This window comes from Pempheris klunzingeri, chromosome 5, assembly GCF_042242105.1.
Source record: "Pempheris klunzingeri isolate RE-2024b chromosome 5, fPemKlu1.hap1, whole genome shotgun sequence".
Taxonomy (NCBI): domain Eukaryota; kingdom Metazoa; phylum Chordata; class Actinopteri; order Acropomatiformes; family Pempheridae; genus Pempheris; species Pempheris klunzingeri.
In genome coordinates, this window is record NC_092016.1 from 11,293,037 (window position 1) to 11,312,136 (window position 19,100).

General features: G+C 42.8%; 2 protein-coding genes across 2 annotated transcripts; one reads left to right on the forward strand and one right to left on the reverse strand.

Annotated features, from left to right (window-relative positions):
- Nucleotides 1-780: 780 nt before the first annotated feature.
- On the forward strand, nt 781-8,895 carry epx (eosinophil peroxidase). Its single transcript, XM_070830163.1, has 17 exons — nt 781-1,054; nt 1,152-1,239; nt 1,318-1,408; nt 1,495-1,670; nt 2,038-2,170; nt 2,409-2,538; nt 2,624-2,830; nt 3,835-4,198; nt 4,277-4,437; nt 4,523-4,781; nt 4,867-5,037; nt 6,591-6,828; nt 6,899-7,110; nt 7,205-7,369; nt 7,645-7,728; nt 7,894-7,990; nt 8,205-8,895. The coding sequence occupies exons 1-17, from the start codon at nt 1,037-1,039 to the stop codon at nt 8,260-8,262; spliced, it is 2,652 nt and encodes an 883-aa protein (XP_070686264.1). The 5' UTR covers nt 781-1,036; the 3' UTR covers nt 8,263-8,895.
- An 87-nt stretch (nt 8,896-8,982) lies between these two features.
- rab3il1 (RAB3A interacting protein (rabin3)-like 1) lies at nt 8,983-18,513 on the reverse strand. The gene is made up of 12 exons (XM_070830165.1): nt 18,489-18,513; nt 17,792-18,114; nt 14,129-14,312; nt 13,918-14,013; nt 13,100-13,177; nt 12,761-12,997; nt 11,392-11,520; nt 11,196-11,308; nt 11,008-11,031; nt 10,514-10,613; nt 10,358-10,424; nt 8,983-10,213 (listed from the first exon to the last, which is right to left on the reverse strand). The coding sequence occupies exons 2-12, from the start codon at nt 17,998-18,000 to the stop codon at nt 10,128-10,130; spliced, it is 1,323 nt and encodes a 440-aa protein (XP_070686266.1). The 5' UTR covers nt 18,001-18,114; nt 18,489-18,513; the 3' UTR covers nt 8,983-10,127.
- Between the last annotated feature and the right edge of the window lie 587 nt (nt 18,514-19,100).

Below are 19,100 nucleotides of genomic sequence, written 5' to 3' on the forward strand. Positions count from 1 at the left end.
TTTAGTTTATTTGTTGAGGTTTTGAGATGAGGTTTAAACGAAAGTAAACACCTGAAAGAATCCACATAACTAAAGGCTGTGAACTGACCCATTATCTACCTGCAAGTATTTGCTTGTATTCTCTTCAACGGGACATATTTGAGAACAAACGATTTCTACATTCAGATCTTGAACGTCAACAGAGTATATAGTAGATGATGGGTAATGTGGGACAACAGAGATAATATTAATAACGACGTAATGAAATGGGACTGATGACTCGTGATGGTATCACACACCTGGAGCATCAAAGGGAAGAAGCGGGCAGAGGGAAGACCTTCACATTTGACTTTTAAAGGCTTATACTGGACACAACCATGGCACTATGAGTCACACCCTCTACAGTGATCTACTCTCTTGTCTGATCCTTAATTCTTACTTATTTTCAATTTCACTAGCGGTTCTTCGTCATTTCCCAGAATCCTCCTCACAAAATCTTCCAGCTCGCCCACCTGTGTGTGTGTCACTGGCGCAGAGACAATCAGATCGAAGGTTTTGGCACGTGGCAAAGACACAGACACATTTTTGATTAAAATTATCCACAAAAAACAAACATGCCAGCCTTTCTATTCAATCTGCTTCTAAAGTTGCTTGGACATTCATTATCTAATTTTCTGTTCTCTCTCGATGGGTAGAATTGTTTAGTTTGATTGAAATGAGCCAAATATGACAGAGGGTTTTCATCATGGGTGAGAGGACAGAAGTAAATTTGATTTGAAAGGGTATTGGGTCGAGGCAGTGAGTCCGGTGTTTGATGTTGCGTTCCTGTCACCAGGAGGACAGATAAGGGGATTCTGCACATACCTGTTGGCCCTGCTGCCAGTGTATAAATGGCAACTTCGACATTTCGAGCTCAAACACACACTGACACACACTCACCGGCTGGCTCTCAAGATGAGTCACGGTTGGCGCGGCGGTAAGATACTATGAGCGGGATTCGTTTTCTGAACCTGAAGTGAATCCTTTCTGCAGGAACCGAGCAGTTTTAACAGTCTCGATGGACGCAGCACTCATGGTGAGTTTATGCTTTTTTCCATCTGGCTTATTTTTAACTATTCTAATAGAATGAAATTCCACATTTCTTGAGATACTCAGATGTGCTCTGGTTTCAGGTGTCCGTCCCTCTACTTGGACTGGCTCTTGTCCTGCTCTCCTTCCCTGAGCACGCTTCACTGAACAGAGTATTTGACAACACCTCAGGTAGGATTTCTGCATGATTATTACTGAGGAGACCAGGCACTGAGGAGCCTTTCTAAGTTTTCCTTTTTGCCTGTTTAGGAACTGTTTATCTGGGGTCTGCGTTTGTGAAGGAGGCTCTTCAGAGGGCGATTGAGCTGACTGATGCTGCTTATGCTCACACAAGTGAAAGGTAAGAAGTTACTGACTGAAATGCTGAAATCTATTTGTTCTCTCTGTAAGGCATTGTGTTGGCACTAAAACCCTTATTGTTTCCAGGGTGAAGAAGTCTCTGTCTGAAGGCGCTCTGAGACCCAGCGACCTGCTGGCTCAGTTTAAACAGACTGAAGCCAGAACCAGGACTCAGATCCGGGCGGCCGAACTGCTGGACAACACAGTGGAGCTGATCAGAGAGATGGTCTACACTCACACAATGGTGCAGCCCAACCCTCACGGTACCGAACAGCATAACACAAGGCATACAGATGATTCTGCACCGTATCTCTCACATTTTTTGCCAACTAATTCCAAACTAATCTAGGGCTTATCATGCCTGGCCCACTTTATGTTGCCTTTCATGTATGTTTCATGCTACAGATGAAACTTCCTACTTTTTGGCTCCGTCTCATATTTTTCGTGCATAATGAGCTTAACATGTCCTCAGTGTCCAGCCATGAGAGGAACTAACGTCAGAATCCTATTCTCAGTAGATTTTAATGATTTGATGTGATGAACTGTCAGTTTCTTTGTCTTTATCAAGGTTTTTTATTTTACTTATTTTCAGTGGACTTACTTACTGCGTTTAACTGTATGTTCCCAAAGAGCTGTTGAGTGAAGCAGATGTGGAGAATCTGCTGCAGGTGACGGGCTGCTCAGCTGAGCTGCAGACACCCAGCTGTGAGTCTGACTGTTTGTCTGAACGCTACAGATCCATCACAGGAGAGTGCAACAACAGGTAAGCACGGCGTTTCCCAGTCCTGGTCCTGGGGGCCCACTGCCTTCAGTTCATTTGAATCAGGTGTGTTGAAGTAGGGAAACATCCAAAAATGCAGGGTAGTGAGTTTCCAGGACCAGGACTGGTTTAGTGCTTACACACACAAAAAAAACAATACATAGCAAGAGAAAACTACTGTCTTGAAAAGATTTTGTTTCGGTTTTTGGTAACTGTGTATCTGTGGTACTTTTGTCCTTAGACAGCATCCCAGATGGGGGGCTGCAAACATCCCGTATTCCCGCTGGCTGCCTCCAGAGTACGAGGATGGGTGGGGGACGCCTCGAGGCTGGGACTCAGAGCACACCTACCATAACGTCACTATGCCTCCAGTAAGAGTCCTGCAGCAGCGCTCAGTCCTCCTCTGCCCTGTCAGCCGCTGTATCTCCAACACTCCTCACTTTGTTAATTTTCCAGGTGCGGCTGGTGTCTCAGGACGTGCTGTTCACTCACAACGACAACATCTCTCTGGACTCCACTCTGTCCCACCTGCTGGTGGAGTGGGGTCAGTGGATAGACCACGACATGGTGCTGACACCTCAGAGCCCCAGCACGGCCGCCTTCAGGACGGGAGCTGACTGCACACACACCTGCAGCCGGGACGCGCCCTGCTTCCCCATACAGGTCTACTTCACTAACTAATCCTCCTCCTTCTACACACCGTGTAAAAACTGCACCTCTTATTTTATTGTAGGGACACTTCTTTTAATAGAAATATGAAATGCACAAAATACAAACTTATTAAGCTTTTGGTTTGTGACCCTGTAAAACAAAGCAGTTTTTTAAAATAAAAGTAGATAGAAATTATGATAAATGTTAAAAGCATAAATGTTTTTTTCTGCTCTCCTATCCTGTTAATCATTGTTTATTATGATGGCCACAAAAAGGTCTTTGTTGCACGTCATACATCACATCCAATTCTGGTCCACCTCTTTACTCTTAACTGTCCAATAAAGGTGGAAATGCCAAAACAGTTATAAAAAATAAAAAAAACAACCTGTGACTTGTTGGAGAGCTATGAACCTGCTCTGGAATGTGATAAAAAGAAAGAAAACCATAAGGTTTTTATTTTTAGCATTTTCCTCAAATATACTTTAACCCTTTCATGCATGAATTATGATAACCTCAGTCAGGATTTTTTTTTACTTTTTTATTTTTTAAAGATATATTTACATGTCCACTAGCTGAAATATAGTTACACTGTTAAAAAAGCTCAATGAAATAAGTTTACATGAAAATGACGTTACGTTACTTCTGATTTAATAGAATAGAACTTTATTCATTTTGGAAGAAACATTTGTGCCTAAGTTGCTCTATATACATAGCATATGTCAAATAAATTGTATGAATTGATTGAATATTCCATAAGCACACTGTATAACTTGAATAAAATATACCTTTTAATTTTTGTATGTGAATAATAAATTCAAAATGAATCTAGAAAAAAAAAAGTGAAAGGAAGGTATACAGTACGAATGATTGTGCATGATAATCAAAGTTTGAGGTAACATTTACAATATTGTAAATTATAAGCGATGAATAACTTTTACAACAAACTATCTACTATTCTCAGTAAGAAGAAATATTTATTTTTCCCCGATAATTGACAATAAAACCTCTCCTCCCAGATCCCTCTGTCAGATCCTCGCAGTGGTGTCCAGAGTTGCATGCCTTTCTTCCGCTCTGCTCCCAGCTGTGTTGCTGGCCTCTCTCACGGCCACCGAGAGCAGCTCAATGCCATCACCTCCTTTGTAGATGCCAGTATGGTGTACGGCAGCTCCACCAGCCTGTCCTCGGCCCTGAGAAACCACTCCTCTCCTCTGGGCTTAATGTCCCTCAACTCCCAGCACTCTGACCAGGATCTGGACTACATGCCCTTCCTGCCACGCCTGCAGGCCCACCTGGACCCCTGCGGACCACGAAACTCCACCCCCTCGGGGGCGTGGGACAGATCGAAGCGGCGGGAGAACACCACTTCCTGCTTTCAAGCTGGTGAGCGAGTAAATGCAGCGAGCTGTCTGTTCTCTGCAGGCTTCAGTGGAGCGGCTGTTCATGATTAATGTTTCACAGGTGATTCAAGAGCTAATGAGCATCTGGGAATGATCGCGCTGCACACGCTCTTTCTGAGGGAGCACAACCGGCTGGTCAAAGAGCTGCACCTGCTCAACCCTCACTGGAGCCCTGACACCCTTTACCAGGAGGCCCGTAAGATCATGGGAGCCATTCATCAGGTGTCACCAGCAGCTTCAGTTTGACTTCCATTCATCTCTACATGAACATTCCCAGCAGTCTGACCTGATTCCTTTGTCTTTCCAGATCCTGACATGGGAGCACTACCTGCCGCGGGTCCTCGGTGAGAGTGCCACGGCTCGTCTGCTGCCTCCCTACAAGGGTTATGATCCCGAGGTGGATCCGAGCGTCGTTAACGTTTTTGCGGCTGCTGCATTTCGCTTCGCCCACGTCACCGTGCAGCCCGTGGTGACCAGGCTGGGGCCAGGATACACCGCTAACTCCCAGCATCCCCCACTGCCTCTGCATCATTCACTGTTTGCTTCTTGGAGGGTTGTTCAGGAAGGTAAAGAACGATGCTGTCATGCATTAAACTCAGTCCACATGCGTTTTACTTATCTCTTTTGTCTCTTTTTCTGCGGGTGTGTCAGGCGGTATAGACCCTGTGCTGCGCGGTCTGTTGCTGTCTCCGGCCAAGCTGCAGACTCCAGGTCAGATGATGGTGGAGGAACTGACAGAGAGGCTGTTTCAGGCTCAGGGAGGGATGCCTCTGGACCTCGGGGCCCTTAACCTCCAGAGGGGCCGGGATCACGGCCTGCCTGGTACCAGCTTTCTTACTTCTGGCACAGTACAATGTTATTGGATCACTTTATACTGAAAGTCCTCTGACTGCTAACGGTGTCAGTTGACTGTCAGCAAGATTTGTTTTAACAGACGGATTGTATTTATTTTTGCTGTGTGTTAACTTTAATATGCTGGTGTCGAAAATGCCGAAATACTACTTATCATAATACTTTGGATTAAGGATAAATTTAACTTTAACACTATTAGACAACAAACTTGGTCAATGAGGGTCATAGGAGGGAAAATAACCAGGCCATTTTCACAGCTGACATTTTGACTTGTCATAGTAGTAAAAGTGTAGATTTAGCTAACAACAATTACAGCTGCATTTTATTTACCTACACACTAGTTCTGAGCAGGGTTTGAGTCTCTTGTTTGTTCACACCGGAGATGTGAGTTTGCAATAATCTGCTTTGTTTCTGCTGAGGCACACTAGTGTCCCATCATGCAATGCACAAAGGAGATGGAGGAGCTTCTCACAGCTGCAAAAAATTAAAATAAGGTGCAGGTGGAGGTGAGAGAGCCACAAAGAAATGTAGTAAAACCGAAAGAGTGGCTTTAATGTTTGGGAAATCATCCTACTTTTATGATTGGCAGTGGCATTTCCTGTTGGTATTACACAGTACAGTAAGATGATTTGTTTGTGTGCTAACTATGAAGCAGTTTAGTTTGTCAGCTTTTTGTTTGCTGTATACAAGTAGCCTGAAGTGAGTCAACATGCTCAGTACTAAGCTCTGGTACACATGCAGCCGTTGTTCATGGAATTGGTTACACCTGTGTTTTTAGATGTCTGCTGATTCATGAACCAGTTCCAGATGAAGGAATGTGTGTTTATTAGCACTCCAGATGCCCACTAGCCTGGTAGTATTTGTTTGAATAAGCATTACTCCGCAGTTTAGACAAAAGGTTTGGCAGTTAAGTGATTTAGTGTCAACAGTAGAGCAGAAATAAGAGATTACCTCAGAATGTTTCTCATCATGTGAACAATTTAGTGTGTAAATGACGGCCTAAACAAAAAACACACTTAATTTAAGGCCCTGCACATCCACACATTTCGGTTTCTGCGGCTGGTTAGACCTCTGCTCAGGTTGAAGCTGGGTGGAGCTCTGCTGGGAAACTCTGTGTAGCAGTAAGAGAGTGTGCGCTCGCTCCAACACCCAACTGGCACAGAGCCACTCTGAGCCGGTTCGGCCTGGTTTCCACTGCATTTCTTCTTGGAACTTGCCACTTTATGAATTAGGAGGATACCAGTGGAGAACACTCGGTACCTGCCCACACAAGTATAATGAGGTAAAAACACTTTAGGTCTGCAAGCCCTCTAAATTTATGTCCTCGACTTCAGTGTAATATCTAGTCTTTTGCCCCAAAGGTTAACGTTTTACTTCACATGAATGTTCTGGTGTATTAATTTATCCTGGTGTTTAGTAGAGGTGGTCTTTGCTTCAGGTAGAAGAAGCCCTGTATGTAATGCTCTCCCCTCAGTATCGCCCTTCCTTTACCAGACCTTTAAACTCTCATCCCTCCCCATCAGGCTACGCCTCGTGGAGAAGGTTCTGCAGCCTCTCTGTTCCCAACACTACCTCAGAACTGGCCGAGATCCTGAGCAACTTCACGTTGGCTCACAAATTCCAGCTCCTTTACGGGACACCACACAACATCGATGTGTGGGTGGGGGCCATCTCTGAGCCTGCTCTGCCCGGAGGTCGAGTGGGACCCCTTCTGTCCTGCCTGCTGGCGAGACAGTTCAGAGCGCTGAGAGATGGGGACAGGTAAAACCAGATCCTGGTGTAAAATTGTTACCCAAGGAGAGAAAATCTAAATCTGTCTTTGTCTCCTGAGGTTTTGGTGGGAGAGGGAAGGAGTGTTCACCAGCGCCCAGAGGAGACACCTCCACGCCGTCTCTCTGTCCCGCATCATTTGTGACAACACCCACATCACTCACGTCCCTACTGACCCGTTCTCACGCACTGAGAGGCCGGAGGACATGCTGGCCTGTTCACACCCGCTCATCTCCCACCTTGACCTCAGCCCGTGGAAAGAAGCAGACACAGGTGAGGGAGCAGAAAGAAAAGCATGTTGATTGCAGGTTTGTCTGGTGTGTTTTCACATCTCTCCCTGCCTTGACCCGTGTGACCTCTCTTCTAGACCTCCGCTGTGGTCCAATACCCAGGGTTCAATCCGGCTACTCGATGCTCTGTGACTCTGTGGTTCTGTATCAGTGTCACGCCGGCTTCAAGCTGCTCGGATCTTCTTCTGTCAGCTGTGATCCAAACAGCCAGCAGTGGAGTCCCGCACCCCCGACATGTAAAGGTACCAATCAGGGTTTCTGATGGCTTCATGTTTCTGTATGTCCAGACACATGCAGCTTTGTTTTCACTCTCATTCTATCATGATGTTTCTACACGGTACAACGTTAATTAAGCTCCTATTTATCACATTCAACCAAACTCTTATGTGAGGCAGAGCTTATAGTCTCAGTTATCTTGGAATTAAGTTTTGTCTGAGCACCTAAAGGACTTTTTTTCAATAGCTGTCCCATTAGATACAATAATGCATGTCTCATTGTTTTTGACTGATTGTTACAGATATTAATGAATGTGAAGAACAAACTTCTCCCTGCCCACAAAACCTGGAGTGCCTCAACATAGCAGGCTCCTTCATTTGCTCAGGTTGGTTTAGCTCACGTGCTGCTTATATATTTGGAGCTAAACTCTTTTATTGTGAAGCAATTTGTAACGTTTGCTTTCAAAAGTACTAAACATATTTGAACATATATTTATTTCTTTAATATCTGCCCCTGATTGTTCCTTTTGTGTTTGTGTGCACGGATCCAGAGGCCACTTCGCTGTCTGCTGTCTCTGTCGTCACTGCGCTGATCGTAGTGGTTGGAGGTGTGGCCGTGCTGCTGCTGATGATGTTCTGTTATCGAAGGTCAGTTGCTGAAGGTAGAAATCTATGTAATGGGCACAATCTGGATCCAGGTTTCGTTATTTTACACAAATACTACAAGGACTGTTGGCTTAGTCCCTACAAATTCAGACGAGCGGCGAACATATTTAGTAAATTAACATTCTGTTAATTGTTCATTCATCACTGAAATATAATAAAACATTATTAAAAATTAATTAAATGTCTCTTTTTCTAGATATTTTCCCAAGAAAGAAGACTTAGTCAATGCTGGATGTTGCCATGGAAAAAATTAAGAGTTTGGTCATTTTTTGTTCTTTTGTTAACTGACTGTCTTCAGTGTATTTACAACTTAAAGTAACTCTCTGTAGTAGTAGCTTGTTTTGTCTTGTTAATTTATAACAGCAATATCACACTACAGCTGAACAAATCTGTGTTTTACATTAATAAGTATCCTGGTTGTTGACCTGCTCACATGATTGTCCTCTGACTAAACATGTCACGGAACAGTCCGACGCCGCTCATTCATTAACTACGAGTCAAACTGTTTATTGAGGTCGTAATCTGTGCGATGAGGCCATGAAACAGAACAGCAAGCTTACAAAAGTCCCTTCAGTGCGGAAACCTAAATCTCACTGGAATGTCTGTTCCCAAAACAGATTTTTATACCACAAAGCCCTTCTGAGCGGGATATGGTCTCAGTATTTCCTCAGTGTCTCTGTGCCCCATTCCCACTTACAAACCTGTTGGGTAACTCTGTGTGTTTGTTTCTGAGTGTTTTGTATCCGGTAACCAGGCAGTTCCTGGTGATTATCTTAATTAATCCAAAGCCAACTCAGTGTTGTGGCCTGACAGAAATAGGTCTCTGTGTCATCTGGTTTTAATGGGTTAAAATCAATTATAGTGCGAATCAAAACTTTACAAAAGGCCACAGAGATCCTACATCAAAGTCAAATCAGCTGATACATTTATCTGCTATCAGATTTTGTTCAAACAAGGTCTATAAATCACACATACACAGTACAAAGGTGCTGCGGTCAGGCTGCAACACCTCGCCTTTAATGGAGTGTTTACACTGGAAGACACAGGTAATTATCAGTACGCTGAGGGTGGGAACCTCAAAGCCCTAAAGAGGGCTACGAGGCAGTTATTGCACTTTCAGACACAATATTCTTCATTTTTACCTTCAAGAGACCGTTTTCTGTAAAACTTGGCTATTAATGGTAACAATAAATCTATACTACGAGGTACAACCAATATGCATTGCATAATATGGCTATGTACTGCATTCATGCAAAGTCATTTATGGCTTTTACTGTATTTACACATTGCTGACGTGCAAAACTACAGTTGTGCATATTTCGATCACTTGTATTAAAGCTTGTTCATTTTCTGACTATGAGCCCACTATTGTCATAAGTAATTAACAATATATCTGATTATTAACTACAAGCCAGGCCCACATGAAGCCGTTTCACTTGTTTTGTGACGTGGCATCAAGAACGGGTAGTGCAACAAAATTAAGGCCATGCTGAGGCAAAAAGTCTTGGCTGTGGTACTTTCAGCTGATCACTGAGTGTAACTATGAGATGAAAGTGAGCAGTATATTTATGTAAAGATAAAAGGAAACAACCCACAATAATTGTTGCGTGGAACCTACATGGACATTGTACATCTTATAACAGATCTAATACATCACATAATTACATAAGTATGTAATACTTGAGGTAAGAGACCAACTAAACTCTCTAGACTGCGTTCATCCTGCGCTGTACTGCCTGAAACATGATCCACAGAATCTATTGTATTAACATGAGAAGTTTTGTACTCCGTCAGGGAGATTCAGAAACAAACAATTCTCCTCACCAGTAGAGAGAATTACTGAAGGCCTGCAGTTTAACATAAAAATATACTCAACATATCTTGGAATAATAGTCTCTCTTTACAATTATGTTATTCCGAACTCTCGCTGTGCTGGTTTCATTCTTTGTCTTGTTGCATAAAAGTGACACATGAATATTATCTGCTTCCCTTGTTGATTGACTTGTCGATGTACAACCTCTGCTACAAAAAACGATCCGACACCTGTTTGTTACCACAGTTTAACCCTGACTAGTGGGGATGGCGCTGTGGCCTGTCTGGTGTTTCAGTGTCAGGTCTTCTAGCCTTGGTCGGTGAGGTAGAAACCTAACTTGGCCACAGTCATCTCTCGGCGGAGACGCATCACCTCCCAGAACATCTGCTCCGCTGGACGAGGGCAAAGAGACGAAACAACACAAGCTAAAACGTTTCAGCTGCCTGAATAAAACCCTGTTGGCAAAGCAGAGGAAGCGAAACAGACCCACACTGAGAAAACTTAAATATCTCAAATCCATGTTAGTATTAACTTACCGTCGTGTCTCACCAGGCCCTGCTGGATGTAACGGATATAAGTAAAAAAATTGCAAACAGCCGTGATCTAGAAGGATGAAATGAGGACAAGGTCACATGTAGCAACATTCACAGCCGTGTATCTGATGAAGTTTGAAGGGATGAAGTGATGGTTACCCGTGCTCGGCTGGAGGGAGAGATGTAATAGTAACTCCCCTTGTCGCCAAGTTTAATTCGATGTCGGCAGAGGCGCGACATGCCGCTTAATGCACATTTTCTGCAAAGAGAGAGAAAGAGCAGCTGTCAGACGAGCGTAGCTACAAGACGTGGATACACACAGCCATTGTTTGATCACAGCAAACACGCAACAGGAGTCACATCCTAGCAGGTTTTATCCACAGTGCAACCCACGTATCCAAACTTTGAATAGAGACTAAATAAGTGAGAATAGAGGAAACAAAGTAGTGCACACTGCAGAATCAGAGAGTTAGTCACTGGAAGAAGACAAGGTTCAAGGTTTCATTAATATACACACAGGCACATGCAGATCATTAATGTACAGGTTTATTTACAAATTTTTCATAAGTTTGGATAGGAAGACTTCATTTCATGCTCCAGTAATGTGTGTTAGTGAAAAGCTGAACAGGTGATTGGATCCTGAGTGGACTTACGTCTCTATTGCTGCCCTAAAGCCACTGGAAGAAAAAGATTTTTAAAATCAGCGATCAGAAATGTGCCCTTTGATTAAACCCCTCTCAGATGTGTGGTAAGACAGTGAAAAACCAAGAGTGGACTGTCAGTGTTGACTTTGTTGAGCAGTGAGAGAGGACAGAATGAATATGTAGATGTGATAACTCACTTAGGGCCTCCACACTCTATAGCTGAGGCTTTGACCATCGGTAGTGCCGTCATGGCCACAGGCTCGATAGTCAAAGAGTTGTTTTCCACTGCACTCTGCACCAGCTGCGACAGCTGTGGAGGGCAGTGATCGATGATGTTAATGTGACTTCAAACACTGAAATATAACACATGCAGTGCTGGAGTGAGACTGACACCTCAGATTTTGTGAAGGAGAGGCAGGGTCCGATGTCTTCTCTGTAGATGCGACTTAGGAAGGCAGAGGAGCGGTCCAGACTTGGATTTTCCTTCCACATCAAAAACTCTGCATACAGAATGGAGTCCATCTGCAAAAAGAAAACAATCCATCACTGATTAAACTTTGTGTCTGATATGTGCTGCATGCAGCCACAACGTCCCTGAAACAGAAACATGGGGAATGGAACATTAGTACAGAGATCAAATGAAGAGAATATAGGTAAATATTAAATAAAGCAGAAACACTACATCCAACATAAGGTGTGTCATATTTGTCCAGTGTAGGGATACATTTGGAACGTGATTTAAAGTCACATCACAGAAAAACATGAAAACATTCATAAAATACTAGAAGAACTAAAATCCAACATGAAGAGGTGTATCCTATGTGGTTTGTGTTGTAATAATTTATGGTACTGATTCAGAGTCACTTGGTCACATTATATGAAAGCTAGTGAAAAGAAAAAACATTGTTGTTTCATTAAAATAAACTAAAATATAATTGTTTTATCATAATTTTCACTCATATTGTCAATACAACATGAAGGTAATGAAGGTATTATAATTATATTGATAGTATATTGGTCCCTGGACTACATCATGACTACAAATCACTAAAGCAGAGAGCTGGGTGCTGGTGTAATTAGTTCGTGAAACAGGCAGGAAAAGGTTCACTTTCAGTTTTCTACTTCACATTGATTCTTTAAAGTGAAGTTTCTGTCCCAGTTGTGTACTTTAAGCTGTTTAAAGAGCACAGCCAGCACATTTTCATAGTCAAATGCTTTGTTTGCTGCTGTGAACATAGGTTTAAAAGGAAATATGAAAATGTGCTAATATCATATTCCATTTTTGCTAATAGAGCCTCCTAAATCCTTCACACTGAACCTTTAACTGAGAGAAAAAAGATGTCAGGTTCATGTCCATCTCACATTTAGTTTGACACACACCAGGACTGACAGCATTAAGCTAAATCTGAAAGACGAATCAGGCCTGGTCGAAGGGATGCAGTTACCTGTCTGCTGTCAGTGCCTAGCCCCTCCCCCCGCTCCTGCCAGTACGGGTCAAAGGTCATACTGACAGGCTGTCCAGGGACCAGGCAGAGTATCAGAGAGAGGAGAGCAGGAACAGCAGGCTGAGACAAAGAGACACCAGAGACAGAGAGGAAGAACAAGTCGGGGAGAGGTTAGTACTGAGAGGAAAGAAAAAACAGAAGGAAAGAGATACGAAAGACTGGAAACAGGAATGAGGGGTAGAAATAGAAATTAACAAGGTTGCAGAAACGTACTTTAAGGACACGAGCGGAAAATGTACAGACTTCATCCAGGTTACCTCGCGGTCCTCTTTGGCCACAGGCTGAATGGAAACTGAGGAATTCTCTGGTTTTCCAGGTGAGGACGGAAAGGCACCGCTCGCGCTCTTGTTGCGGATGTGGCCCCCAACATGTTTGTGCGCTCCCCGGGTTCCCGAAGACTGCAGCTGTGGATGCAGTTGCCGGTTTGGTGACGAAGGTGTTGACGTCAACACTAAAGTCTTGAGCGCCGTCACTTCTGCCTGGAGAACATCAATCTGGGAGCCAGAAACAGAAAAAAAGTACAGGAGTGAAAAAGAGTCTGATGATGGGAGGAAAAATCAATAACTTCGACAAGATGCTCTTTTTGTCAGCGTCACCTTTCCTTGAGCCTCCTTCAGTTGTTTCTCTGCTGCTGCTTGTTTGACGTTCGCTTCATTAACCATCTTGTGAGCTTCCTGTTGGGATGAAACATTAACACGAGGTTAAAAGTGCTTTGAGACTATAAGGCGCCATAACAGTACAATCCATTTACAAGTGTGTTTGCATATCTGTGAATGTCTCTGTGTACATATCTTATCATTTATAATACATTTTATATCTTTTAATGTGCAAACAAATAAAAAGATAAACAATTTTTAAAAAGTCAGTTACTGAAAATGCCAAACATTCACTGGTTCCAGCCTCTCTAAATTGGAGATTTAGAGCTTTTCTGTGTTTTAGATCATTATTAGTTGAGAATATCAGATTTTTTTAGAGATCAAAACAACATCTGGATAAATTACATTTTTCACTATTTTCTGACATGACTTTAACTGATAGTGGATTAACTGATAATAAAAGATAACTGCAGTTCTGGGGACAGAAAATCAAACCAAATGACCTTCAAGAGGCTAAAACTCTCCTTAGAGCTGGGGGGAACTGAAGTGATAATTCTCTATGGGCTTTGACCCATTTTACATTAAATATGGTCATTATTGGTATTATAATAAAATATGAAAATTTAAAATGTTCCATCTGAAGGTTTTGTCTAGTGAACCCTCATCCAAAAGTATTAGTTGTTTCCCTGTAGTGAAAATGCTGAAATGTTTTCGCTGCAGTAAATGTTTTCGCTGCAGCGTCATTTCATCGTCATTAAGGTCTAAGGCATGTGTCAGAATTAGAGAGCGCTCAGCAGAGAGCGATGACTGCTGCTTACCTCGAACAGACTGGCAGTCAGCTCCTCCAGCTCCTGCTCCAGCTGATTCCTGACCTGCGACAGACGCTCACACTCCTTGTCCTTCAGTTTCAGTTCCTGAGATGAGCCGGAGAAAATGTCACAACCACATTAAACAGGGAAGGACATCTGCAAAGTCAACTTTTTTTTCAGGTCAAACCACACAATGTCAGCATAAAGTAGGTTACAACACCCTCTTTGCAGCGTCCAGCTGTTCCCTGAGGATCTCCGATCCCTTTTCTCTGATTTCTTTTTCTCTGATCTCCAGCGAGGAGCTCCGAAGCCGAGAGAGGTCTGCATGGTCTCTGCCCGAGGTGGGCCCAGCCTGGCTTCCTCCCTCCAGTCTGGACTCTGGTTCTGGATCCAGATCTATCAACCTTCACACAAGCAGAAATGTTACCAGTGTTGTTAGAGAGCGGGCAGAAAGATTTCATGACCTCTCATTAAACTGGGTGGCTATGAACACGCAGGTCCTCAGGATACTGTGTTGATCTAATGACAATGACTGAATAACACACATTTCAGCTGTCCGGTCTGCTTTATGTTGTATGTCATTGTGTGCCAAGTTTTAAATGTGACTGCCAACGTGCTGCAGATGTAAGTTAGATTTTAAGACAACTCTGGTGAAAAATATTAATTGGCTTTTTTCTTTTTGTTCTGTATTAGAGAAAGAAACCAGAAAATATTCACATTAAAGACGCTAGAATGAGTTTTGTCTTTTCTTTCTTAGGAAAAACAACTCAAACCCATTAATCAATTAATTTGATAGTTGAGAACTAATCCAATAATTGTTGCAGCACTAATCTTCAGTAGGATAATATCAGCCAGTTCTCAGGCCAGATATTTTATTAGTCTAGACCCTGGTCCTGGGGCCCCGCCGCCCTGCATGTTTTAGATGTTTCTCTCTTCCAGCACATCTGATTCAAATGAATGGGTCGTTTTCCCATTCATTTGAATCAGGTGTGCTGGAGCAGGGAGCCATCTGTAAACATGCAAGGAGGTGGTGCCTCAGGACCAGGGCTGACCAGCAAAGGATTCATCAAAGGATTTGTTGCTGTTGAGACTTAAACACTTAACTATACCAAATAAACTAGCAACAGAGTGTATATTATTAATTAGCTTATGTATAGAGAACACAGACATGTTAACATAAAGCTGCATTGAACATCAGCACACAACGTAATTTTGTAATGAAACACCTAAATATCCTCTAACGATGCACAATATCTCACCGAGTGACAGCTGGTGACACGAACAGACCCCTGAGGGGCCCCGGACCACAGTTTTAGACCCTCTGCTGCTGCATTAGCAACCCCCAGCATTTATTTTTCATTCAGCTAAATGTTGTGTCGTTTCCCACAAAGTTGTAAAGTGCATGCTCAAAGCAGCTACACGCATTAACCAGGACTTTTAGCTAGCTGGTTGTTAGCTAACAGTTACAACTTTTTAATACGAAGAGGTTTCTCCCCCCTCAGTATCCGCCCTTAACTTACCCCGTCCGTGTCCAGGACAGCAGATTAAACTCCTACTCTGTCTGTGTGTCTCTCAGCTTCTCCCCTCCAGTGTCCTGCTGCTGCTGCTGCTGTTGTTGTTGTTGTTGTTAAACTGATAGATATTGTGCTAATGTTAGCTAGTTTCAGGTAAAGTGATTTCAGCCGTTTTATATCACAGCGGAGGAATGCGGACGCTGACGTAGACAACCGACAGCATCGTCAGCAGCGGCGGTCTGATGGTGACTGAAAAACATCAACTTCAGCTGCACTGACGACTCCGTTTACACTTTCACAGCTATGTCATTCGCCGTTTTCCTTCCCGTCCCCGTGTTCTGGTTTTCTCTGGCAGAAAAAGCGAGTGTCTCCTCCGTGTTTCTGCCTCTTTCTCTCAGGTCACATGACAGCACATCCACTCACAACACCCTGACCGAGGAGGAAGGTCCGGAGCAGCTCAGCAGACCTACTGACTCTACTATAAACTACAGACTGTGGCAGAGACTACTATACTATACTATGGACAATAACACAGACTACTATAGACAGTGACAGACTGTATTATACTGTGACACAGACTGTATCAAAGACTGTACAGTCTTAACAGATACACCAGCAGGTTCCTCTGCTCCTCACATGATTAGCTGTTTATCTATTAGTGGGTACATTGAGGCTCTAACTGTTACTCCATGATCCTCTCACTTTCTGTGCAGTGTGTGCCGTCTTTCTTTCTCTACTTTATATACTAAAACACCTGATCCCAGATATGCCCCGTGGTAATTTGATTAAACATATTAATTTAGAAATGTACAGTATATATATATACATACAGTATGAGCACCAGAGGTGGGCTGAGGCTGGTTTTGCATTGCAGCTGGGCAACAGCCTATAGAGAGTCGTGATGCACTCATGGTGAAACATTGCCAAACTCTGGGTAAGGTTAAAATAGTTTTATTATATAACTCACATTTAAAGTATAACCTCTGGGCCTCTGCAATAAAAACACACAAGGAACTACAAACTGTTGACTGAGCCCACCAGTGATAAGCATAATACTAAAATAATAAAGGCCCTAAAACTGCACTTTAAGGAAAGACCCTGCTGAGAAAGAGTAATAAAGGACCAGTATGCATTCCCTTATCATTTTAGTTGATAAAGTTTCAATTAAAGCACTCAGTGAGCCTGAGCTTCCCAGGCCCAGGAAAAGTATCGGCTTTGAACATTTGGTACTCTAGCGTTGCTTTTCCAAACTAATTCTGTTCTGCAGAAACAGTGTCTCCATTACATAGTAAGTCTAGAAGACTGACAACAATATTTTACAAGTGTGAAAGCTGGATATGGAACATGCATCTCATTCATAATCCTTTAAAAAAAACAAAAGGGACACTTTAAAGGAGATTTCTTGTTTATATTTTCTTGTATTATGTGTATACACACACACACACACACACACACACACACACACACACATATATATATATATATATATATGGATGGATATATGATTATAATTGATTATCATCTTTATGACAATCTGACTATTGAATATTAATATCAGTAACTGCCTCAGTAATTCAGTATCACTTAGGCTCTACTAATCATAAAAAGAGTATCAATGCAAACTCTCATATTAGAATAATTCATCCTCACTCTCTTCCACAAATACACTTTAAACAACAACAAAAAATTTGCCATGATGCACATCAGCGGGCACCATTGGTCACTTTGCTGCATTTGTTCCCTCATGTCTCTCTCTCTCTCTCGTCCCTCGCTTCCTGTCAGCTCTCTACTGTACTGAATAATAACAGCAAATCAAAACAAGTCCAGATCTGACCCTGCAGTGGCCTCACAGACTGTAAACAAGCCCGAATAAGAGCTGCTCTGTCTGTGAATATGTTGCTGGTGGCAGCTGAGGATCCTTTGGATGCTCTTTACTATATTTGTTTGATGTATCATGCATTGTTGGTGTTAAAGAGTGACTAAATATAGACTAATGTTTGCTAGTTCACCTATGTGGACACTGACTTGACCACCTGATGCTACGTTAATATGATAGGCACAGGTGAAAACATCAACAATCCTCCAGAAAACTTTCCTCACTTCAATGGATAGAAGTCACGACAGAATGATTTTAACAGATTTCTTTAAACTGGAGTTGGTAGAACCACATATGAGAAGATTTTTGTTGTCAACTTCGGGTGTCTGATAACTGTCTCATGTTTAGGTGAGGATGATGTGAAATGATCTAAAGGTACAATGTGGGGAACATCATCAAATATCCCTTTGTAATCAAAAACTAACATGTTTACCCCATTCAGGTGAGATCAAACTCATCTTTCTTGCCTCACAGTATCAGTTTTGACACTTACCGTCCAACAATGCAGCCTTTCTCTTTAGCTTCCCTGCTGGACTTGTGTCTGGCTGCCAGGACGTCAGGTGTGGCGAAAAAGACTGCAGAGGAGTACACTGCTATTCCAGATCTCCCTGCTTTGAGGACTTCATATCCTGGGCTGGCTGCAGTTGAAGATGGGGGAGAAGACGAAATCTGGACGCTGTGAATTCCCTCAAAAGCATCCATGTCTCTCTCAGGCAGTGCAGAGACTCGTCAGAGACTTCTGGATGTCTCCACAGAAGTTACACTCAGCTTGTTAAATGCTTTCACTGGATCCTGATGCCTGTGGGAGTCAAGCACCTAAAATGCAGAGAGGAAAGAGTTACATTCTGCAACTTAAATCACATGAAAACTAAAGCTAAATAGCTAAATAACAAGAGTTTGGCCAAGCAAACCCAACAGTCAAAGTCTTCCAGTATTCAGTGGACGAGCCGTGACCTCTCTAGTGTTTAAACTATAACTTGCACACTTTGTCCCTCTCTGAATGTTGCAGAGCAGGAGGGAGTCAGGCTCTTTTCTTTGCAGGTTGCCATGCTAAAAGAATTTGTTTCTCTGACATATCCACTGTAAACATGACTTTAACTGAAGCTAATAAACTGTATCACACACACATGGAGTCTGAGAGATATGTGCTCATCCGGGACAAAAAAAAAAAACACACAGAATTTACTCACCACAGTGTGCAAACGTGATCTCCAGTTGTTGCAGGTGCTTAAAAAATCAGTAGAAACTGGTGAAGTGAAGGGCGCTGCACTCTGCTGTTGGTCTGCTGGTTGGACAGGAAGGGTTAATCACTAACACCCCTTGGCCAGTTAGAGCCTAGCTGTACACATTTCTTCCAGCAGAGGGGGGGTGGGACCAGTCTCACCTGATCAGCAGTTCTCCATGACCCAATACTGAATAATGCATCAAAAAGAAGAATTACAAATTTCTCCTCTAGAGCTTTTCTGAAATCAAGAAATGAGAGTATTGTTCAAAGATGTGTGTTTGTGATTCAGCTAAAGACAGAAATATATAACTGGATGTTGAAATGACTTAGATATGTTGCTGAAGCTGGATTCATAGGGTCATATTTCCAGAATCTGGGCATAACAAACTCAGCGCTCATGCCTTTCACCAACCTATTTGTGGCAGTGTGGGTGTTTTGTTCAGATTAACAGGACCTGGCCTCACAATGCAGCTTTGTTGCTGAAACAGATTAACACATCAAGTGACCGGAGGTGTAGGAGTCCCTTGCTCTCCTTTTCTTTCCTGCTCACCTCTCTCCAACATTCTCCACGGACGCT

Excerpts from the sequence above, each read along its gene's own strand:
- epx (XM_070830163.1), top strand. Across the intron at positions 4,438-4,522 it reads TCATGGGAGCCATTCATCAG|ATCCTGACATGGGAGCACTA; the intron begins GTGTCACCAGCA and ends TTGTCTTTCCAG. Across the intron at positions 7,111-7,204 it reads GTGGAAAGAAGCAGACACAG|ACCTCCGCTGTGGTCCAATA; the intron begins GTGAGGGAGCAG and ends CCTCTCTTCTAG.
- rab3il1 (XM_070830165.1), bottom strand. The coding sequence starts at position 18,000 with ATGGATGCTTTTGAGGGAATTCACAGCGTCCAGATTTCGTCTTCTCCC. Across the intron at positions 13,178-13,917 it reads TGACTGCCAGTCTGTTCGAG|GAAGCTCACAAGATGGTTAA; the intron begins GTAAGCAGCAGT and ends TCATCCCAACAG. Across the intron at positions 12,998-13,099 it reads TGAAGGAGGCTCAAGGAAAG|ATTGATGTTCTCCAGGCAGA; the intron begins GTGACGCTGACA and ends TCTGGCTCCCAG.